Source organism: Lates calcarifer, linkage group LG4, assembly GCF_001640805.2.
Source record: "Lates calcarifer isolate ASB-BC8 linkage group LG4, TLL_Latcal_v3, whole genome shotgun sequence".
NCBI lineage: Eukaryota > Metazoa > Chordata > Actinopteri > Centropomidae > Lates > Lates calcarifer.
Window position 1 is genome coordinate 20,453,746 of NC_066836.1, and position 24,974 is coordinate 20,478,719.

General features: G+C 40.7%; 1 protein-coding gene across 5 annotated transcripts in view; it reads right to left on the reverse strand.

Moving 5' to 3' along the window:
• rnf220a (ring finger protein 220a) overlaps positions 1-24,974 on the reverse strand; it is a 170,478-nt gene that overhangs the window by 15,953 nt on the left and 129,551 nt on the right. For 3 of the 5 annotated variants that reach the window (XM_051070166.1, XM_018677563.2, XM_051070168.1), the window contains 8 exons: positions 22,969-23,017; positions 18,994-19,089; positions 15,994-16,036; positions 13,488-13,612; positions 11,243-11,372; positions 3,974-4,166; positions 3,499-3,554; positions 3,170-3,281 (listed from right to left, as the gene is read on the reverse strand). In XM_051070166.1, the coding sequence (XP_050926123.1) occupies positions 3,170-3,281; positions 3,499-3,554; positions 3,974-4,166; positions 11,243-11,372; positions 13,488-13,612; positions 15,994-16,036; positions 18,994-19,089; positions 22,969-23,017 (804 nt within the window). The remainder of the gene's footprint in view (positions 1-3,169; positions 3,282-3,498; positions 3,555-3,973; positions 4,167-11,242; positions 11,373-13,487; positions 13,613-15,993; positions 16,037-18,993; positions 19,090-22,968; positions 23,018-24,974) is intronic. The other 2 variants (XM_051070167.1, XM_051070169.1) reach the window with 1 other exon arrangement.

Below are 24,974 nucleotides of genomic sequence, written 5' to 3' on the forward strand. Positions count from 1 at the left end.
AAAAAATTATGTTACAATTAATTAAAAAGCCTATTTTGGCACCAAATTGAACCAAACATTTCATCTACCAGGTAGGAAAAATAAATTTCTCACATGTATGTGCTGTGAAAAGAGCAGCAGTAAATCCCTTTAGAGCATCGTTCTCTGCTGCACCCTGTTAACCAAGGCCTTAACTACACTGACACACCATGATAAAACATTTAAGTCACTATTGATTTCCCCTGCCTCAGCCCGATGTGTGTGTATGTATGTGTGTATGTGTAGATCTCAGATGGCAAAAGGGAAGGGGTGGAGGGCGTCTTGTAAGTGCCCAAGAAAAATTGAGACAGAGGACTGGAAGAAAAGAGAAATGGGAAAGAGGAAGAAGGGAGAAAGAGAGAGAAATGTGGTGTAGGGACAGAACAATAAAGAGGAGAGGAAAAGGCTGAGAAAGAGACTGGCCAGTGTGTGTGTGTGTGTGTGTGTGTGTGTGTGAGTATGGGGGGGGGGGTAGAAATCTAGCTTCATCACTTCCAAATTGAGGACAGATTCAATTATTTGCAGAAACCACATGGAAATCTCTCCGCATTGTTCCAGCTGGAGCACCAAATTTGGCAGCAATCGCATTGGCGGCATTGGAGGGGCCATTTATCTTGGAGGGAAAGAGCGTCTCAGGCGTTGTACGTGTATATGTATGTATGTGTGCGCGTGACTGTGTGTGTGTGAGCTCATTTATCTTGCAGGGGAATGAGCAGGGGAACGAAGACGCCCCGGGAGGCGACCAGATCATTACCCATCTGGGATCAGAGACAGAGAGAGAGAGAGAGAGAGAGAGAGAGGGATTTCACTAACACTGCCCTGTGCAAAACCCCACACAAACACAAACACACACACACACACACACACACACACACACACACACACACACACACACACACACACACACACACACACACGTACAATGTATCAATGTAACGAAAGGAGACAAATCTCATTTTCATTTGGGGACGGAGGGACACAGAAGCTCCACAAATACGGGCATTTATAGCAAACGGAGAGGAGTAAGGCAGGGAATTGTTCCAGCCAGCCAGCCGACTGCTTGTTCCAATGCAATCATTCAGCATCTAGTTGGCTCCCTTTAAATGGATACTTAGATTAAGGCATGTTCTGCTCCAGGTGGCCACTAAGACCTCAGCTAGAACATCATGTTGTAACACCCAAACCTACATTTGGGCCATAAAACAGTCATAAGATCCGACTGTCTGAAGAGAAATTAATATTTATGGTCCTGGACGATGTTCTTTAGGTGAAATTTAGCAACAGGATTTACAAGAGCTTTGAGAAAAATCTTAAGAACCAAGAATTTAGGAATAGCAGCACTGACTATACTGTATCACTGAGGTAATGCCTTCAGTGATCCAGGTTGGTGGTATAGGCTGCATTACGTCCTGCTATATATCAGCCGAAGCCTAAGCAATATGATATCACTGCTCTCTTCCTTTTCCCAAATCATAAAAAAAAAGCTATGTCTGACCGCTGCCTCTCAACACAGTGACTGACCGCTCTACATCTCTGTCTCTCAAACACAAACAGACAAGCTAAAACAGGGACGATCACGCCGCAAATTATCGAATGCATCCCCTCGTTCAGCAAACACACACACGCACAGCTCTTGCCTTGCAGGGCTGTCTCTGATCAATACGCCTCAAGCTGCTCTGCTTATTCACCAGTTATCACCTCTGCTGATATTTAATACAAGGAACACACACACACCGCTGCTGATTGATTCATTTAAATGAACCATTTATCACATGCAGCCCCCCTCAGACATCAAAGGGAAGGGGTTATGAGAAGCTATAACCATGCAGGTAATATTTCAGTGGGTATGCGTTTTAAACCTAAAATCACCACATTCTGTCATTAGTTTACTGGTCAGCAGACAGTGTGGCCTTTGACTCAGGCATCCAATGACAGGGAAAACACATCCATGAAATATCTCCTCACTCTAACATTTTACCTGAGGAAATGACTGAAGTGGGAAAGGTTAAAAAGGAGGTAAGAGTGGTGATTTTTAAGGGGCGCTTGAGGTGGACAAAGGAAATCACTTTAAAAAATATGGATTGGGATGGAAGGCAACAAGCAGACAGCAGAATGCTGACCCCAGGTCTGTGTGTGTGTGTGTGTGTGTGTGTAATTACACAGGGCAAAAGGACAGGAGAATATGCCAGACATGCAAAAGCAACTAATCAACCATATCCCTCTGTCTCTTTGCTTGCTTACCCGCTGATGTTTTGCTCTCATTCTCACAATGAGCTGACCTCTATTACTATTGCAGGGGATGGTGCATGTATGAATGTGTAAGATTGTTTACTTGTGGAAGAATATGGATAAGGAGATGGAAAGGGGTGAATTACAGAGCACTGGCCTTTCACATGCAGGGTGTTCTAATGGATAGGATAGGGTGGCAGTGTGTGTTTGAACAGTAACCAGGTAAAGGATTTTTTTTTTGTTTTTTTGCACCTTGACATCATTTAGGAAGTGAACATTACAGTACTTCTGCTGTACTTACAGACATACAGTCTTATTTATTTGCTAGTGTTTATCAAAGGGGCATTCCACTGATTTTAGACATGAAAGTCTAATTACTTGTCATGAGAGGCAATACACACAAAAAAACACAAACAATACAAAGAAAATCGAAGCACTATCTGTATGAATGCCAAGTGTGATTTTCAGTCTTCAACTTGAAAACTATGATATAAGCTTACTATTATGCATCATGTGTCAGTGTCTGAACTGTGTTGGAGGCATGTGTTTACAGCAGTGTGAACAAAGATTTGCCTTGACACTAGTGTGTGTCTGGTATCTGTTTGTGTCTGTGTCCCCATTAATGATTCTAAGGCAGCTCTGTGCTCTAAGAGAACACAACTGCAGAGAAAATCAATACCTGGAGACCCCCCTTTCTCTCACTCTCACTCACACACACACACACACACACACACACACACACACAGCAAAAACAGACCCTGCACAAAATGTATCATTTATGACCCCTACAAGTCGACTCCCCCACAAGTAAGAAAACTCATCACAGTCATAGAATCACTATGAATGAGTCGTTTTCTGTCTCACCTTTTTACAACTACTTCATGACATGTGTGTTTGTGTGCATTATTTCTGGGTAACCTACTTTTCGATCTCGCTGTTTTTACAGGTGCGCGGGGCGCAGGAGGAAGAGGATGATGATGAAGGAGTGCTGGGGTCTGTCTTGCTGCTCTCTCCATTGCTTGTTGAAGGCATCTCTGTAGACATACACAATAGCAAAATGGTTAATACACACCTGCACAGAAAAAATAAGAAAACGCTGCTATAAACTTTACAGATTAAAAAAGTATGGGATCATGTCTGCTCACGGCTTTACTTGAATCTTACTGGTTTTTCATCCAAATTAGAAATGAAAGTTTTGATATGACATATGGAGTAGTGGTTAGTTTAAACTGCTGTCTTGTCTAAACTTACCATCACTGGCCCATTTGGAGAACTCAGGCGTTATTCTGTTAGAAGGCATCCCACCGCTACAACACAGACACACAAACACTGGTGTGAGCAAGACCTTTAAGATATATCAGTAGTAGTAGTAGTATAACAGTACTTGAATGAAACGATTTGTCAATTAATTGACTGACAGGAAAATAATTGGCAACTATTTTAATAAGTGTTAGATCATTCAATTCATTTATCAAGGGAAGAACACCAAAAAATGTCTGTTCCCAGCCTCTTGAATATGAATATTCTTATTTTATATTGTTGTAAATTGAATAGTTTTGGTTGTCAGTGGTCTTGGACTTCTGGTTGGACAAAAGACATTTGTCAGAATGGATATTTTATAAACTCAACAATTCAACAAGAAAATAATCAGTAGACTAATTGATAAAGAAAACAGCCCCAGACAGTGCTATGGTGAAGTATTTTGCTCATCTAGTAGCCAACGTACTTGAGCACGGCTCCCCGTAGCGCCTCCCTCTCTCTGGCCTCTCCTTGGTCCTCTCCAGCTCCAGAGCAGGGGATGATATCGGCCTCGGTGTACTGGGCTTTGCCGTACTCCAAGGTGTCGTCTCCGTCCACATCCAGGTCGGCGTCGCTGTCCGCTGCGCTTTCCTTGATGTTACACGTGGCAAAACCTGTTCCTGTGAAACAACAGAGACACTTTTCAGCATTACTTTCACTTATACAAAGTACAAAGTAAGACACTAGGAATCAGTGAAAACCTCAGGCCTCAGGTCACTGACACACAGTCTAACCTGCACTCTGCTTAGACACAAATCAAATGTATTCACCTACAATGGTAGCGCTGTACTACAATTACAGGCCTCATGACTTTTCCAGAACAGGGCAAGGGGCAAGGTTTTGCTCAATAGGTGGTAACTGCAAGTCACACCTCATAGTAAACCTGCCCAGTTCTTATATCATAGTAAGAAGCTTTGGTCAAATCACAGGAAAAATGATTAATAAGTTTAATAAAACAATTAAATCAAATATCATCCTGCATTAAAAAAAAACACCCTTTCAGGACTCCATCGCCTGTTTTTAAGACGTTTCAAAACTTTATCTTAAATTTGGCTCAGCTTATTTCTATTTTGAGATAACCAGGAGGAAGGTGAGAAAAACAGGAAAATCTGGTCAGAAGAGGGTGGAGAGAGAGAGACAGCATGGGATGAACTGATGAAGACCGACACCTTACCCATCAATCTCTGAGAGAGAGAGAGAGGGAGAGAGAGAGATAAATCCAGTGATGAACGCTCAGACAAACCCTTACCGCTGCCTGACTGCTCCCTTCAGCTTCACTTAGCCACAGAGCTGGCTGTGTGTGTGTGTGTGTGTGTGTGTGTGTGTGTGTGTGTGTGTGTGTGTGTGTGTGTGTGTGTGTGTGTGTGTGTGTGTGTGTGTGTGTGTCCGTCACTTAGAGGCGTCTCTTCAGTGTTTGTTTGAGACTGTCTGTCCCTCTGTCACTTAGGCCCTGTCTCACCAACCCCTTGAAGGTGTGTGTGTGTGTGCACGAGTGTGAGAGTCTGTCTACCTGTCACTTAGACCATGTCTATCTACTACGCAAAGGTAGGTGTGTGTGAGTGTGCAGGAACGTTAAAGTGTGTATGTCACTTACACCCTGACTATTTAAGCACTTGAAGGTAGGTAGTATGTGTGTGTATGTGCACACTTGTGCTTCACTTGCGATGTGAGTTTGAAGGTGTCTGTGTGTGTCTACCAGTGACAGGCCTGACAGCCATCTTATTTACACCTATCCCAATTTCTACAAGCTCTCAGCTGGACTAGTGTGTGTGTGCGACAAGAGTGTGTGGGATCAGATACAAGGTAGACAGAGTTGACAGCCATCTTATTTAACCCTCTGTCCCAGTCCATGTATGTGTGTGTGTGCATGCGCACGCGTCTCGATACTAGACTTCCTCTAACAGTTGGTCTCAGTGCAGTACGGTGTCTCACTACACTACAGTGTCTTTGTCAAAGTGCAAATCAGCCGCTAGGGCTCGTCTCCAAGGTTCTTCTGGGATTTAAGCAGCTGCCACCGCTTCTTGTCCTACCTAACTCTGTAATTCATTTCACTCTTACTCTGGAAAGAATAAAAAATGAGCAGGGAGAGGAGAGACTGTGAGCATGGAACGAATGAAAGCTGCTGTGATAAAACGCGCCACCAATGCTAAGCCATTTTACAACAGGCCCATGGTTTTTAGTGATCAAATAAAAAGGACCTTTTAACTTTTATTTGGTCTCAGCGGCAGAGGGGAACATATGGGAACAATGGTTGCACAGTGTAAATCTAGCAGCCTGCTGGCTCTGTTCAGCTACTGAGGCTATAGGTTTTCAGGGCATGGCAGAAGGTGAACAGAGCATGTTATAGTAGACAGAAACGCCTGGACTTCCATGCATGTTCCATATCTTCAATTTGAAAGATAATTTTTTTCCCCACCAGTGAAAACCTAGTTCAATTTCCAATGTCATATCTAACAACATTTATTAGATATGAACAGTTTATGTGATGTTTTTGTACTGGTACATGTAAGGGTTTTATCAACCACTTTTAGTCCTTATATTGTATCTTCATTAGACATCTGTAGAGCTGCAGCAATTAGTTGACTAATCAATCTAAAAAAATCTGCAACTGTTTTCTAATAATCACTTTCCATTTTTCAAGCAAAAATGCCTAACATTTGATTTCTGATTAGGCACCCCAGGTGATCAAGACATGATCAAAATCATCCCAATTCATTTGTGCACATAAAATAAAAATCTGTGCTCTATCCATTTATGAGAAATTTTATATTAAAAATTTAAGTATAAGGCTATTCTGTCAGCACCCTGTTAATACCTAGGTGACTCCAAAGTGTCCTGATTCACAAAACAACCATCTGTGCTTTATTCAAGTTATAAGTAGCATACATCAGAGGAATAAAATGTGATAACCTGAGAATTAATGAAGCTCACATGTTTGCTTTGCTTACACAAACGTGCATAAAAGATACAAATCAATGAGATCATTTTGGAGTCATTAATGGGATGCCTTAAAATGTAATGTTAGTTTTATGACAAATGGTGCCAGCACAGATTTTTGTTTGGCCTGCAAAAACATACACAAAATCTATGTCCTGATAATATGGGATTCCAACTTCAAACTTTGTCCTGTACACTTTTAGGCGATGATCATATGACAATTCGTTTTAAGCTTTTTCATCCATAGATATGTGTAAATACGGGTCCAGCATCTGGCAGCACTGATGCTGAAAAAAGTCTCCTGTATAGACATAACAATCAATTATTCATCTAAATAATTAGCAGATTAATTGATAATGAAGACCCCTGAAAAAAATGAGTTGCAGTCCAAGAACTCACTGAGGATAGCCATCGCTTTAATAGAACAGTGACACAGAAGTTTTCATTTTTTTTAAAATCTTATTGATACACATGTACATCTACTTCCAAACTGGATTGCACACAGCTAGAGTGTATACTGTACATATCTGTAATGCTTTCACTGTGAGTATAAGTGTGGCCTGTTTGATATGTATGTATGTGTGTGTGTGTGTGTGTGTGTGTGTGTGTGTTCCCAGTGCTTTTACCTGTCCCTCTAAGCAGTCTTGGCAGGCCAATCTAATCTGGCCAGGAAAAGGTCAGCCCCACTCTAACTGCTTTTCACTCACATTATGCACCAACGCGCCCCCCCCCTCCCCACTTTTTTCCTTCACCTCTCTTCCTCTTCATTCCTCCTTTCTTCACCTCCTTTCCCCTCCCTTTTGGATCATCACCTTTATTCTTTCACATTTCTCCCACCTATCGTCTCTTCACTTTTCTTCACTTCCCTTGTTTTTTCAACAGTTTGCACATCTCTTCCACCACCACTCTATTTTTCTCTCTACTCATGTATCACCTGTTCTGGTTCTCCCTTTGCTATACCAGTCCTGCTCAATGAACTGTTCCCCTCTTTTCTGCTAGAAAGGACAGGATCAATACACACACATCCTCCTGCACAGCCATCCTGGTCTCATTATCATAACTAACTCCTGAATATCGTTAACTCTGAACATGCTAACTACACATTTTATCGCCCGACTTACATGCTTCATGACAGCAACACAGGAGACATTCAATTTACATATATGTCACCACAACAACACAACAAGGACAGATCTGAAGAGACTGGCAGGATCAAAGGACTCATCAGGCTGACTGGGAGCCCAGATCAACCCATCGACCGACCTCAGCGACACCCCGTTACCATAGCAATTATCGGGACCCCATAAGAAGCAGAAAGGAGGGGTGTCAAAGGTCATCGCACTATCTTTCTGCCATTTACAGGTCAGAGAGAGATGGGGAAAGGGACGCAGACACAAAGACATGAGACGGCCATCTTTGAAGTCCATTTACAAAGAAGGGATTTCTCCTCTTCCTCCATCCCTCTGTGCCATCTCAACCTGCAGTAATCCCCCTCTTCTCCTCCTCGTCTCTCAGGACAGCCTCATATCAAACTTCAGGATCTGTCTGTCTGTCGTTCCATCGGTCTCTCCGCTGCCACACTAACAGATCAACTATTTTGTTCCAAACAGTTACAGTTTGTGTTTTCCAGCTTGGTGAGGATGTTGCTGAATATTTAGCTACAGCAAGAGAGAGAAACATAGAGCAGCAGGAAAAATAAAAATAAAAATGTAAAAAATTAAAAACACATATAGAGTAAACAAAAAACCAAAGCTGAGCACTTTGAAGACAAAACTACATGGATGGAAAACTACAAGTGTGTGGATTACTTGAATAACAATATATTTCATATTATTTGTAGCTGTTACAGATGTGTTACTTTCCTGATCCATAATGAATTATATATAATTATATATCACAGGTCTGTCTTCCTGTGTCACGTTCATCATTCCCAACATTCATATTTAGGCCTGATGCTGGAAATTCAGGTCATAATCAGACTGAATTTGTGTAGTCTGACCCCGGCATTAGTCAGACTTTGTTGTAGAGATGTTGCCGTGTAACCAGATCTCAACAATTACTCTGATGTGCAGAAGTTCTAATTGCAAATGAAATGAATGGTCTTGCAAAAATATCTTAATATCTTAAAACACAGTTACAGAAAAATAATTATTGTTTTGGTACCAGTCATTTGTACCAACTCTGTATGTCAGACTGGCACTAGTATCAAAAAGTTTTAAAACAACAACCTACTCTATCATAACAAATTGAAATGAAGTTATGAAGTAAAATCTAGTTACTTCCCAGCTCATAAAACAGAGACTTAGACCGTCCACTAGACAGATAAAGAAAGTTCTCTGTCTGTGCTATATGGGTCCTTTCAACCTGGCTAAGCTGGTGCGAGACACAGGGAAGTCTTCCCTCACACAGAGTTGAATCATAAACTGATCCTGTTCGATTTTTCCTCAGTCCCTTACTCCCACCCTCCCTCTCTCCTCTCTCCCCTTGAAAGGGCCTCGTTCCTCTGCCTTTCTTCCTTGCAGTCTCAAAGGCAGGGAAGGATGGTGGCACTTCACAGAGGGATAGGCCCTCTCTTCATCCCGCCAGCTGAGGAGACCCCCCTGCAACATCTCTATATCCGTCTAGCCTGCCGAGAGCCTGCTGGATTCAGCGGCGTGTTAGAACCACTGAGGAGCTTTCAAGACAAATCCACCTTCTGAGCCTTCTGCCAAGTGTGTGTGTGTGTGTGTGTGTGTGTGTGTGTGTGTGTGTGTATGCGTGTGTTTCAAGTCGCTCTCTCCAGGCCACCTCAGTTATCTGTGTCACATCACAAGGTGCCCTATTAGAGCACGGCAGAAGGGTCCTGTGTCTGCTCGTTTAACAACGTGAAAAGAGAGATGGACGGATGGAGGGAGCGTCTGGGAGATGGATGGACGGGTGGAGAAGCCACCTCCCACCCCACGAGCTCCTCTTAGTTGAGATTTCAACATTGATCTATCTTGTCTCCTCTCTCTCTGGCTTGCAGAGAGGGGAGGGAGGGGGAGAGAGGGAGGCAGGTGAGGCTCAGCATGTGAGTGTTTAACAACGGATCGAACGCGGAGAGAAGGAGGAGAGCAGGAAGAGGGACAGATGAAAGCAGAGGCAGAGCCAAGAGAGTCTGAAAGAGCCTCTTAGAGATGACAACAACTCTTTAACTCTCTCTGTGCACTTGCTGATGCCTTGCTTTCTCTTCACATTTTACACACAAACACAACTCAAGCCACAACAGGAGGCCACTGTGAAGCACAGTGCAGTTCAAAGCTGCATTTATCTCTAACACAGAAATAAAATGTCTGTTCTGTTTAGAAGAACATAATTTGGCTTGGACTTACATGGTTCGTCTAGCAAGCAAACAACATTGGTTTTCATAATCACATGTAATTAGAGCAGTGAGTCATTGTATTGAATTACTTTAGTATTATTATACTGCATATCATAGCAGCATCAAAATATGTCAGGTACTGAAAGCTGCCATCAAACACTATGATTTATACTTTTCCTTACTTTTTCTTCTGAATTAAAATCCTCGCTTTGACAATTTTACATCATTTTACTCTGGAAAAGTTGCTTGTGTGACAAACTTTTATATTTGAGAACTGTGGTAGATTTTATTTTGCTATTAATACCAAAGCACAGGTTTTGTATCAGCACTAATGTTGAAACAATATCCAGTCCTTCTTATACTTGTGGAATTGACAAATGCATCCTTGCATATGTTGCTGAAATAATCAAAAGATAATCAATTAAGTAATTTGAGGGACTACTAAAAATGTTTGACAGCAGTTAATCATTAAACGTCGTGTCTACACAAGAGAGCGTGTGTGTGCGTTAGCAGAGCAGCAGCTCCATCTGTGTTCAGGTACAGTTCTGAGTGTAGGTAACCTGCATTTTGGAGGAGTTCAGTTTCCCAGAGCCTAAAGTGACATTTTTTAATTACTTATTCTGACATTTTTGCTTGGAACAAGGACTGAACTGATGAATCAGTTCTTAAAACACCTGAAACTGATATTAATTAAACATATATAAACTATAAGTTTGAGAAGAGAGACTAAAAAAAGACAGTGACAGAGAGGTAAGTGGGAGCACTGTAGGTGTGTTGAGTCACAGAGCAGTTGCTGTGCTCCCCAGTGACCAGCTCTCCCATCCAGTTCTATAATTGCATTTCTGGGCTCACTCACACACACACAGAGAGAGAGAGAGAGTGAGTGGTGACCAACAGGTCAATTGCCCAGCTAAATGTGTTTTCCTTCCCCTTGCTAAGAGGGTTGTGTGGGGGCCGAGCCAAGCTGAGCTGGGCTGACCCCGGGCCAGCCCACACTGCCACCAGACCACTGGCACCATTACAGCTCCCTGGTCACATTCAACACTGGTCTTACAGAGCTAACACTGCTCACACTGGACAGTAACAGAGGGAATGATGGATGAGCAGAGAAACAAAGGAGGAGACAGGCAGACAGAGAGAGGGGAAGGAGAGAACAAACAGGGAGCTGGGCTGACCCTGTCTACACACTGTAAACTACTGTGACTGGACACGACCATGGAGCTGTGACAGGTCAGTCAGTCATCTAACAAGCAGATAACTGGACACCCTACATCATCACACAGCATGCACACCAGCACTGACAACACTGCTGCTTCAGAAAATGACAGGAAAGACAACCTACCTCTGAAAAGAAAGTTAACATTTGAAATACAACCAGCATGGTGTTACATGAGAGGAGGTGTGTGTGTGTGTTTGTACCTCTGAAGCCTCCCTCCAGCAAAGCTGTAGCTCTGATCCTCTTCTGCCCCGCCCACTCGTACTCCTCGAAGCCCCGCCCATTCTCTCCATCCATGTCAGCAGAGTCATCGTCGCCTAACGCACCCTCCCGCTGACACACAAACACAAGGGCACATATTAATCACAGCAACAATATACTTTTTTTTTTTTTTAAAGGAAAGAGCAACTGTTTTGTTTTACTTTTTTGGAGATACATGTCTTTTAAATTGAGATTTTTTTCCTCACAGATTTCAACAGCCTAAAAGGCACGATTTTACTGCTCTACTGTGAAAGATAGGCCAATTTCCATAGTACACTAAACCTGTGCTGTACCAAATCAAGGGGAGCTGTGATCAGGAACTGTACTGTTGCCATGTTGAGGTAGGGCTGGGTGATGTGGCCACAAATGTTATCACAATAAAATTTGCTAACAGTGGAATATTTCACAAATCTGAGGTACAGACAATTACAATGATAAAATCTAACCAAGCTAATCTAAAACCTATCTTGCACAATGAATACCTCTAATCCTGCGACGTGATTGGCAGGTGGTGATTAATTTCTGTGCATGCTGTCTAAGCATGGAAATCAACTGTACTGAATACTTATTGGCCATTTATTATATTACATAATATGTATTGACACAATGATATATTCTATTAAAGAAAATTATATCAGAATTTTGAATTAATGTTACTTTTTTATCCCCCAGGTCTACAGTATGTTGAGGATATCCAAAGGACAAGAATGGCAAGGGAATAGACACTTACATGGTCAAAGTTTGGGGTTTGCTCCAACTGTACTAACACCTAAACGTCTCTCTCTTTTCCTCCTCTTTTGCAGCATTTTAAACAAAGCCAAACAGCAAAGCAAAGAAAGGAGACTGTTTTTGCAACAGCTTCGTTTAACTGTGCTTGTAGCTATAATAAAGTCTATTCCACCTTGGAGGGGTCTGAAATATATTTGCTGAAAAAAATGCGGAAAAATGTCCAAATTATGTTTCACTTGATTTTTACTGAGCCAAGACTTGGCCTCTGTGGATAATGTTCCACTTTCTGCAACTGCTTCAGAATAAACCAATTCAATAAGTTTAGGGAGGATTCAAATCTTAAGTCAATTATGCCTTATTTTAAATTATTTTATAAATACAGTATATGCTCTTGTTGCTCAAAAAAATTGGAAAATCCTGTGCTGTGAACACAGCTCCCGTAACAAGGTACAGTACTGGAAGAACAAAAGTGTGATACTGAATAAGAGATATTAGTGTCTAGCTAGGGTAATGGATAGTCAGTGAGGTGAGATACAGGAGGAGTGGTGATTAGTGGTGAGAAGGATTTGTTGTCACTTTTCTACAGTAAGAAAGAAGCTACATCCTCAGAATCTACACGAAAACAAGAGGTACCCAACTGCAACAGGAAGGCCTGCTACTGATTGACAATTAAAAAAAAAAAACTACAGACGTGATCGTTATGCTCATACAGGAGCAACATGCCAATGAAAATGATGCAGCCATGTCATATGGGAGAAACTGCAGATATGAGCTTCTTGAAACTGCTGTTAATGGCAACTTTGAAGTGGGTAAGCTGTGCAAATTTGCTGAATGCAAATGCAGTAAATGCAAACAAATGCACACATAAAGGAGAAAAATGACACTAAAGGTAAAAAAAAAATTAGTAAATTTTCTTATATATGCAAACTGAATTTTGCCAGAAAATCTGATTCTGAAAAAGCTGTAACCAAGGTCTATCACAAGCTTTAATCTGCGAATTAGACAGATTCAAGTGAGTTTAAACATGTACAAATGTTTATGTCATTTGTCAAAAATGATACTAAAGGTAAAAAAAAAATTAGTAAATTTTCTTATATATGCAAACTGAATTTTGCCAGAAAATCTGATTCTGAAAAAGCTGTAACCAAGGTCTATCACAAGCTTTAATCTGCGAATTAGACAGATTCAAGTGAGTTTAAACATGTACAAATGTTTATGTCACTGTTGTATATATGTCCCAGTCTATCTGACAGTTACTCCCATATGATATGAATGCAGTACCCGCCATTTAAAGAATGTTAAAGAGCTCAGGTGGTCAGTATCTAGATGAACTACTGTTGCTACTGGCTGGTATCTTCACTACAGTACAGATGTGACTGGACAGCATCTATAGGAAAAGAAGGGTTGATAGGCTGTCCGACTGGCGGTAGGCGGGGTTCGGGGCCCAGATTGTACTACCTGGATCAGGCATTGTTCCACATGTCTACTCATCTCCTCCTCGCTCCCAGCCAATGGAGTGCTGCACAGCGGACATACCTGGCCCCCCTCCTCAGGCTTCCTCCTCTTCATCTTCCCTATACGGGCTGGAGACACAGGTGGTATTCAAACAAAGAAAGAAAGAGAGGGGGAGAGAGAGAGAGAGATTTTTATTGTCAAGTTGCTTTTAAATTTTAATAATTATTCAAGTTTTCCTTACACAATAATATCACTGGTTTCAAGGCACAGGAGACAATCTAAAAAGGCCTGAGGGATATTTATGTCAGATGAATGTGTTCTTTGATTGGATGTAATATAACTCCCCAGCAGGCCTGCCCTCTATTCTCAGTTCTGTACAAGCCTACGAGCAGCTCAGGTGGCTAAATTTGGCCTCCTCCTGAAATGTGTTATGAAAGAAATGACAAGAGCTGGATGTGACAGTCTCAATCCTCCTCTACATCTATGCCACCCCTCTCCCTCCATTTCTTCCCATTTTCCTCTCCTTCCCCCCACAGCTTCTCCCCACCACACACACACACACACACACACACACACACACACACACACACACACACATTTAATTAGAAATTTAACAGAGCAGAACAGCCGTCATTGCGCCCCGAGTCTCTGTCGTTTTTTCTTAACTGCAAATGGTGCACAGGGACATTAATTTTTAGCTGCCTGGGAAAGCAGAGGAGGCCAAGAGGGACTGTGGCAAGAGGCGGAGGGAGAAGAGGAGGACATAAGGCAATACACCATTACTGCAGGGGAAGGAGATGGAGGGAGTGAGGCTGTGAGGGTTAAAAAGAGAAATGGCCTCCTCCTCCTCCTCCTCACCAGTCCTCCCCTGACACTAATCGAGGGGAGCGTTGTTGAATACAAAAGGGAAAGGGCTGCTAATTAGGTCCAGCAGGGATTTCTGCCCCCCCTCAGCTGTTATACCCCACATGAGAATGATCCCTGGTTCCACATGAGGGGAGAGAGAAAGTAATGGAGGGTGAAGTTTAAACTAAGACTTCTTCTGCTCTTGTCATGGGCTCTGACTAAAAGCAAGTTATCTGTGTGCTGCATCAAGACTGAGAAGAAAGGGAAAGCAAGTAACACTCTTCCTTTGAAGATGATGACCGCTACGAATACATGGTGCCAAAAAAATACTGAAATGTGAGATGATTTTCAGTCATCAGGAGGGAACATCTGTTGATGTTGTGGTATATAACACAAGGTGCTTGCAGGAATATACACTGTATTGTAAGCAGTTTCTTTAGATCAAATTAGCATCAAATGATGAGGCATTTTCACAGCAGACATTTTGTTGTAGTAGGCACAGGTGCAGCACAGGTGTGACTAATAGCGTTATAATGACTGTTCTATTCAAGTGTCCCACTGAGCCTTGACAGTGAGACAATGAGCCAGCATGGACCATACTAGGATCCTGAGTGTGCAGCCTATTGGCCACATTGCCACCTGTCTAACACCTTTTATGAAGCCTTCAGTGATGCCTGTTAAGGCTGTTATGGCTTTCACGAAGCCAGCTAGAAAATATTACCAAAATATATCAGTCATAGAGCACAGCTCACAGATAATCTCAAAAGAAAAAGTACCTGTCAATCTTTGAAAAACCTGGAATGTTGTTTATCAACACTTAAAATTGTTCTGATTGTAATTCTGTCATTTAGCCCTTTTCCCAAATTGTGCCTACTTTTCCTTATTCACATGAAGATGGTAGCTGGAAATGACAAAGGTCCATGTTCAATTTGTACAAAGTGAAGTAATAGTTAAATTCTTGACATCAGCTATACTGCTATACTGGTATACATTTATATATTTTTTGTTATATTTTCACTCAAAATAATTTGAATATATTGCTCTTGTATTTTACAGAAAGAGCGAGTGTTTAAAAAAATTGTCACCACCACCACACCTTGAAAACCTCTTGTTGAGACTAACACAAAAATCTACAGTAGGAGCCACAGGTGTCATCACATGATATCATCAATACGGGATGATGATAGATCAACATCCTCTGACACCCCAGGACATACACAGTGGTAGAACACAAACCTTTCAGAGCTAACAAAACATCAGGTAATTAACTTTCATGATATAAACATACTGCATAACAAAAAAACTTTGTCTCCTGAGCCTTAACATCAGTGATATCATAATGTTACTCAGTTATTTGTGGTTATGATAATTACTTTTTCTTTTTCCTTTTACACATGTATTTTAACTGCTGGAAATTTACTGTTACATATAACTTTTCTGCTTTATATGACACTGTGTTTATTCCATTTTCTTTAATTTTCCAATGTATTCTACCTTATCTCTAAAATCAATGACCAACTTCAATGACCAAATTTAAGTCTGAGAACAGTAATAAACCCTTAATATGGACATTTTGATCAAATGAATTCGTTGGAGCCATACAATGTGTATTGAAAAGCATCATTAAGTATAACTCAGTAGATGAGACGATATGTGTACGTACCATTCAATCTTGTTTGCCTGTTTGCCCGAACTCGTAAAAATGTCTGCAAGCAAAAAGGAAAAGAAGAGGAAGGAAATACACATTAGATACTAGAGAAGCATTATAAAATGTTTACAAGGACAAATGTAACTTTTCAGAATGAGATTGCTTTGGATGCTGAAGGCTTGTCTACTTTGACTGTGGTACTGTAAACAATTAGACCTACTTCTCTCTTGTTTTCCACCTCCTCCATAACTGTCGGCTTTCTGACACAGCTTCTTCTACAGCCGCTAAAACTCACTGCTGCAAACAACCCGAGTGTGTCTCCAGATACTGTTCATCACTGCAAACTAAATGTTGTGTCTATACTTTCATACGGATGGAAAGGGATTCAAAGTGGCGCCCGTATCGGCAAAATCTACTCATGTCCGACGCCATGTTGCCTTGTTTTGATCATGTGACGCGCTACAGACGGAAGTGGGGAAACGTCACATGTTGTTCCAGGTGGCGACCACTGGGGGGTAGCAGCAGGTTTCATTAACCACTTTCCTTTTTACTAATGAGTTTGGTTTGTCCAGACTACATTAGATACACAACTATTGCACTACTACTCTTCTATACTTTTGTTTATATAAACCAGTACAGAAAAGAACAGTAAGGATATTTTCCCTGATAAAAATGATGATAAACATGTTGCTAAACTTTATAATTTTTGTGGGGTTTTTGTTGTTTTTTTGTGGACATGAGCTATTTCTTACTCCTAAAGAGTAGTTTTTACACATTTTAACCCTAGATATCCCAGATTATTGAGCTTTGTAGTTGTAACTAATCAAACATATATTTTTTTTATTATTATTATGCAATTGTAGTAAGTGGTGGAAGACATATTCAGATCCTCTGCTAGTAAAAGTTCTAATCCTGCATTCAAAATCCTATTTAAGTAAATGTACATTAATATTATCAGCAAAAAGTACATAAAGTTAAAGTATTCATTATGCATGTGTATGTGTGTATACACATATATGTCCAGTGGTTCCCAAGGTAACGGTTCCCAACATAAACGGTTGGACCCCCTTCCATTTAACTTGTGACCCTTGGAAGGGGGTCACAAGTTAAATCTGGGGAGTGGAAACAAATTTCTGTTACACAAATTTGTCCTCATATTTTGGACTTTTCTGTGTTTTTTGGGAGATTTGACATTTTTGGATCTCAAATGTAACAAGACGCCCCAGCTACATGCTACTTTTTTGTAAAGGGTCATAAACCAAAAGGGATGGGAACCTAAGATCAAAGCTGAAACCGTGAACTGCATGTTCTATGTAAATTCTGCAAAGTAGTCCGTCAAATAAATGTAGATTAAACTGTACAATATCTCCCGCTGTGGTGAAGTAAAAATATAAAGTAGCATATAATGGGGAAAAAGCACCTCAAAAATGAACTGAACTTAAGCACAGTACTTTTATAAGTGTGTTCAGTTACTGTCCACCCCTGGCATCTGTGGTGTACAATTAAATTATTTATCTGAGTGAATCTCTAACATTTGGGTCTGGGATGGTTCAGGATGCCTGGGGTAAATTCCTGCATCATTAAAAATAATGGCCATAACATTAAAAGTATAGAATTATAAAATAGATGAAGTGAGGTCAGATTTCTTCATCCTCTCTATGTCTGCAGAATGTACGCCTCAGGCCTACAGAGATTCAAACCCAGAGGTCTGTATGTCTTTAGCTATACTGCATGTGCTGACTAAAGCATCCCCAGTCTCAGTTATGGATGCCCTCTCTTTGACACAGCAACAGTGAGTAGGCAGCAGTTTAGTCCTCTCATTGTCAGTCTATCGTTCATCAGCGAGAGCCGTCAAGCTGCCAGGGCCTCCTCCCTCTGTTCTAGCCCTTCATTCATCTCCTCACTCCTTCCTTCTCCTCCCTCCTCTCCCCTCCCTACCAGCACTTGAGTTATAGGCCCACTTGCCGTGCATGGCCACTACTACAGTATCATTATGATACACTCACTGAATGGCTGCGAATAGGTCAGATTTTTAGAAGGAGGGAAGGGGTGGAGAGGAGAAGAGCGCTGAGACGACAGACTGACAGGCCGAGAGGAGGTGTCAAAGTCTGCTATTATGCTTCATTTTCAGGGTGGTAAAAAGAGTCACCATTGACTTAATCATTTGTATAATATAAGGTGATTTCAGCAGTTTCACTTAATGAGAAAATCTACTTTATCGCTTTAAGGTCTTTATGAGCTGTGTCATCCTGAACGTATGGATGTAACGTCTGCATGGACTTAATAGTTCTTATTTTATGGTGTGAGGGGGGAAACCCACTTAACCCAGAGATACATCACGGCCAGAAGAATTACCCGAACAAACTTTGATGAATATAAGAGATAAAAGCAGTCAGGGAGGGCTTTAAAGACAGCTGAGATTTAAGGAGATTGGCCTGTTGGTCAACTTAACTGCTGAGAGGGCATAAAAACCAAAATCCACCATCATCCCCAGCTTTATTATTACACATTGGTCATGATTAGGGAAATTCAACATTTGATTCAATACTAAGTCCATGATTTGTTATGCTGTTAATACAGCCAAAAAGGCAATGCTTAGAAGGTGCCCTGCATTTACATTTTCAACTTACTTTGACATTAAACATAACAAAAGTAGAATATTAGAACATTAAGAGGCCAGTGCTGTTGTTTTCCAAAATTATAATAATATCACATAATTAGAACTTTGATTTAGTCTCTTAAGGACCACACCTTAACTTAGAGACTGAAGGTATTCATTTGAGTGTGCTATAAGAGAGATGGAATTTCCATTTTTATATTTAACATTGTATTATGGCCAATGTGCAATCTTAGTCATGATTGGCAATGCATATTAATATCTGACAAGGTGTACATTCCATGATTGTAGTTCTTCTGGTCATTCATTACTATAAGTGAAGGTATGTCTTATTACTTAAATACTAGTGGTATGTGGTGCTCTTTGTGTGTGTGTGTGTGTCCGTGAATGAGTGTGACCTGGTATCTGTCGGAGTGGTGGGCGTCCTCAGAGGACAGAGGCGAGACCACGGGTGATTCTCCCTCACGCTTGATGTGCACCGACAACAGCATTGACTGGAGGGAGAGGGAGAGAGAGAGGAGAGAGAGAGAGAGAGAGAGGGAGATAAATAAAATGTCTTCTATATGCAGATGATCTTGTTATATTATCACCTCTGGAGCAGTGACTACACCTGCACCTGTCCTCACATGGCAGTTGCTGCATGGAACAATCAATAATCATGGACAAGGCAAGAGTAATGCTGTTTCAAAAGAAATTTAGATACACCCCAGCTTGGCTCAACAATAAGATCATTTGAATGATTTTACATGGCTGTAAGGTCCCTTGACTTTTTATTTCTTATTTCTTTATTTCTTTATGTATTACTTTATTTCAAAAGTCCATACAGACCCAATACTCCAGCGAGACAGGGGTAAATGTGAAGAAAACATCTGCATTCTGGCTGCTGAAGTGATAAAGCTGTGACTCAAATGGCCGCTGAAGTACAAATTAACGAATCTGAAAAGCAGTTAAAATGGAAGAGCTGAAAGAAGCGTAAGCACTGAATGAAGCTAAAGTGTCAATTTAACTGCAGAGTGAAGCTGAAATGCAAGTGGCAAAAAGGAATTAGAAAAGATTAAGTTCAAGCAGTGAAAAGAGCTGAAATTTCAGACTCCTCTGCGTTTACGCTCTTGCTCCTGGAAATCAATCAATCCCTGGGACCGCCTCCTAATGACATCACACGTGACGATCATGAAAGACAGCAGGTGAGTTTTCATGCTTGTTGTGCCACTGAAGTAGGCCACTTTACAGTTTGCCTTTATTTATAGACTAAATATCTGAATCCCAAAATTGAAAATGGACAACAAATATCCAAATATTCGCGTCCAACGCATTTTATACAGTGACCATCATCAGATAGAGGTGTTGCGTAGTCTGAATTTGACACAAGAGATTAAATCTGAAAAGTCAGTAGCTGTGAAAGTAATTTGATTAAATGTTGGTTGGATTTTTTAATTTAGAATTAGAATCTGACTTTGTTTATCTATATGGACCGAACATTAAAAAAAAAAAAAAAATTACACTTCTAAAATTCAAAGTTTATTTGTATAATACAATAGATCTCTCACAAAGAAAATAAAAACAAGAAGAATGGTAATCTTTACCCTTGGAGTATTTCAGGAGTGTTATGGCCATGATGCTGAGAGCGACACGTCATTGATGATGACTGTAACCTGCCTGACTTTGTCTATAAAATCCCTTCCACTGATTAGAGTTAATGTTTATGGGACATTAAGAGGAGTTAGGGAAGAAGGGGAGATTGGAAAAAGAGGAGGCAGGAGATGAGGAGGGAAGAGGAGGAAGGGTAAACATCTGAAAAGGAGGAGAGTAACTGTCTGACATTACGGGACACTGCCTGTCCATAAATCTGTCTCACAACACACTCTCTCTTTCTCACAAGCAGGCACACACATATAAAGCCACATCAGCCTCTAACCCACTCTGTGACAAAGACAATCCAGGGAATTCCTCAAGTGAACAAGAATCAAGCAGATAAAAAAGAGAGCAACAGAACAAATGAGAGGCAATATCAGTTTTTTACAAGGCTTAGCCCTGACAGAGTTGTGTGTGTGTGTGCACTTATGTTTTCATGTGTGCCTGGGCTGCTGCTTTTTTTTTCTTTTTTTTTTTTTTTTTACAAGGCAGCTATGAAATATTTGTATTTACAGTCGTCTCCTATTAATCAAGTGGAAAGGGGCAGAGCAGAGGCTTAAGTGCTTGACAGCAGTAATCTAATAATAATATGTGAGAAATGACCAACCTCCAGTGCTGCCACAGTAAATTGGACATTATGCATGGTGCTTTTATGCTTCTGTGTGTGTGTGTGTGTGTGTGTGCAGCCCCTTTTTCCCCCTCTCTTTTACCTAGGTTTAAAAAGGTCAGGAATCATTTACCTGAGGGCGTCTGGGAATATGCTTAAGTTTTATCATTAGAATATGACATTTAACGGTACTCTACGTTATAAATGAAGATCTTCCATTGAAATTTTGGTCTTTTAAACCAACCAATTAAAGCAACATGCAGAGAGATTGGCTCCATTCTGCATTCAAAGCTACATTCAGGTGAACCACTGGATTTACACCTACTCGGACAGAAATTGTATCTCTAAATTTGACTGTGTAAAACAAAGTGCATTCTGTGAATTTGCACTGTAAAAAGTTGAACATGTTTAAATCTGCGTTTTGGAAGTGCAGATCAAAAATGAGGACATAAAGAGAGACAAAGACAAAAAGGCAAGTGTCTAAATCATTTCACGTCCATGTGTAATGGTGTAGTAACCAACATGGCTGTGTGTGAGAGAGTGTGTGGCCCCTACAGATGTCACATGTCTCTCCTCTAACACAATCACCTTAGCTTTGCAAGTGGGCCTAACACCCCATAAGGTAGTGCATTGGGGTTAATCTCCGGTCTAACAGGGTTGGGTGGTGCATACCGGGGAGGAGACGCTAAAACAGGCCCATGTGCTTCAGACTGGCCCTCTTCATTCTCCATGCTCTGCTGCTGAATACTAAACAACAGCGGTGAGATGCGCAGTCACGGTCGGAGAAGGAAGGCCGACGCTCACCCCTCAACCCCGCTCTGTCTGCCTTTCTCAAGTACAAGCCCACCCACAGTGCTGTGAGCACTGCTCTAAGCCTGGGTCAGCACCTAAAGGTGTGTGGGAATAAAAATGGATCCCCCAAATTATTCTAGAATTCTCATGTTGCATTCATTGGCACATTATTTGTACTTTTGTTTTGGCTTGGTTTGGTTTTTAGTTGGAAATGATGAAGTACCTGATTGCTTTAGGGATTCTCATGTCTTAGTAACGATGAAGAGCAGAGCAAAGCTACTGTATATTTGTGATTCAACTGCATGTTCTCAGTCATATTGGATGAAATCTCTACATTGTCATCTCATGTACCATCAAAAATGTAAATTTCACAATGTAAATTTCAGTGGAAGTACCACTGGATGATAATCCAGAGACAGGAGTGCTTCACTCTCCAAATGAATGATATCCACATTTAAATGAACTTGGTCTGTTTTTATAGCAGTGGAATTTAGGAAAAGAAACTGCGACTCTATTGTGCTTTAACATTATACAACAAGTACTCAATGCATGTCAGAACCTGATAATGCAAAAAAAGATTATGAAAAATGATTGCAAGATTAGGTGGTTTTGAAGTTATATGTGAAGTAGCTTCTTGAAACAAGTTGATGACCATCATAAAACCATTCCACCATCTTGCTATTTCCTCTCTGTCTTTCTGTGTTTTATAACATCTATCCATCACCCCTGCAGCTTATCCAAAGTCCTCTGCAGTGAGAGTTTGACTTTTCTATCTAGAGAACATGTTAAAGATGTGGAAAGGTCTTTTCTTTTTAAAAGGGGTCTCAGTCTGGCAGCTGGTGATGCGTTCAGATGAGTTAGTGGAGGCAGACACTATAAGGGAATGCTGTCTGATGGAATCATGAATCTGTCTTCCTACAGTTTGACATTATCTGCCTTTCCCCCCTTTTTTCCTTCCTTTTCTGTCTGTCTGCGTCTCTCTCTGTGTCTCTTTAATTGGAACAATCACAGTACAGTGCCTCTTGGCCTCGGCTGCCCATTGGATCACAGGAGACTGGTACTTCTGTGTGTGTGTGTGTGTGCGTGTGTGAGTGAGTGTGTTTGTAAGATATAAGACACAGGCCTACAGTACAGCTGATTTACCCTCAGTCCAGCAGAGAGGAACAGAGTATCAGCATCAGAGTAACAGCTCTGATAGACTGCACTCATTGCATTCAATTATTTTAAATCTTTCTCTCTCTCTCTTTTTGCTATAGCAATATTTATCTTTATATAAATGTATATATCATATTACATGCTGCCTGTGAATAAATACTGTACAAGAAAATGAGGTTGAACTCACCTTCGGGGTTCCTGGAGTGGCTGCTCCATCCTTGGGTGATGGGTTCTTACTGAAATAAAGAAAATATAAAATATAGTGAGGTTATATTACATGATGGAGTGCAGAGTTTAATCTGTTTATGTGTTTTACAAGTGTTGTTATTCAATGTATACTGATGTGTGTTCAGATCTGTAATGTCAAAGACTTCCTTGAATTTTCTGAAGAAGCTGTAGAATATCCAGTCATTTTTTAGACGGGTCACCTTGGACCAATATGTCAGATTTGATTCAGTAAGCACATGGGTGCATGTGTAACATTTTAGATTGGAAATGAATGGAGTACCCTGTATTCTGCCAACAAATCAGACACATTCAATTCTCATGTCACTTCATTTCTGACCTCTTTTTCTGGCATTTTTTCTGTCTTTTCATTTACCATGCCCCCATTCTCAATTGATTTGTTGTTCTTTCATTTCTTTTTAGTCGCCTTTTCTTTCATCCCCCCCACCCCTTTCTCTACGTGCCTCTTTCTCTCACTGACTTTCACCCGAACACAGAGATAAATTTCTCCGAGCCTCTTGAACTGTTGCAAGAGACTTGATGTTGACAAAGCGAGACAGGGTTGTCATGTCTGCTTTGAGACCCTGTTAGCACTCCAGACCTTCTTGGACACACACACACACACACACACACACACACACACATACACACACACACGCACACACACACACACACACACACACACTGGCAAACCATGGAAAGAATGGGGCCTGAAACTGAATTGAGCGCAACCTCTAATCTGACAGCATGCCTTGGCAGACAAGGGATTTCCTTTTTCAATGGATGGATGGGTGGATAATAAGAATAAGAAGCCTTATTTATATGTCACTTATCTGAGAGGAGAATTTACAAAGTGGTGCACAAAGAAGCATGAGAGCAAGACAAGAAAAAAATAAGACCAGTGAAATATGATACATAGCTGAGTTAGGAATATATGATGAGGGAGGGGTTGGTGGATATATGAAGTTCTGTGAAAGGATTATTTACTCATACACATCCTGTGATATACAGTAAGTTGTACTGCACATCATCTTGTCTATCTGAAATACTCAACATTACTCCAATATATACATTTTTTGGGTGCAAACCATGAGTTTAGACTTTACATCTTTAATGAGAGCAAACACCATGCATTTAAAGAGGCACAGATTTTACTGATAAAGACCAGTTTATTAGTAACTGGGAGTACAACTCAACCTGCGAAAACTGTTGTGTCATGTCTTTTGTTGTTCTGTAGATTTGTCAAGTCTGAGAAAATAACCCTGATGATATCATCAGGATTATTTTGGTTTGGGTTTGGCCACAACAGATTTATAACAGGAAGCCTGTATTACAGACTCCAGATTTGGATTTTGAATATGTGGACATTCACTGGGCAGAAAAAGTCTAATGAAAATATGAGGAATATAGGATCCAGTGTTTTTGGAACTTGACACATACAAGGGGCTAAATTTTCTGATATTTTGGCCTGAAAACTGAAGCAGCTGTGCTTTGATTTTAACTATTTCACTAATCTGTCTTTTATGAGTCTTCCAACTTGATGGAAGTGAAATATTAAATTGCTTGAGTATCCCTTTAAAAGCCCAGTGAAAACACCCTTTGGCTCCTAAATGTGAGTGAAATGGAGTATATGGGCTGGGTATAAATCCATTACATACTAGATTTGGTTAAATCCTCCAAATTTAGTTGGAATGTTCAAAAATGGGTATGAATGAATGTGGTGTAATGAATGGTTAGCCTGAAAACTTGACAAAATAAAGCAGAAGAATTATCAAATGAGTAGATATTAGCCTGTTGAGTTGTTGGTTATTATCAATATCAGTTATTAGTTGTGATTCATTTTCATTAGCCTCCAATTTTGCACTAATGTGACTGATTCTTTTTTGTTCTGAGATAAATTAGTTAAATGTGTTGTAAAGACAGTGTAGTCAAACTGAACAGTATGCACATGTGTTTGCATTAAAAGCT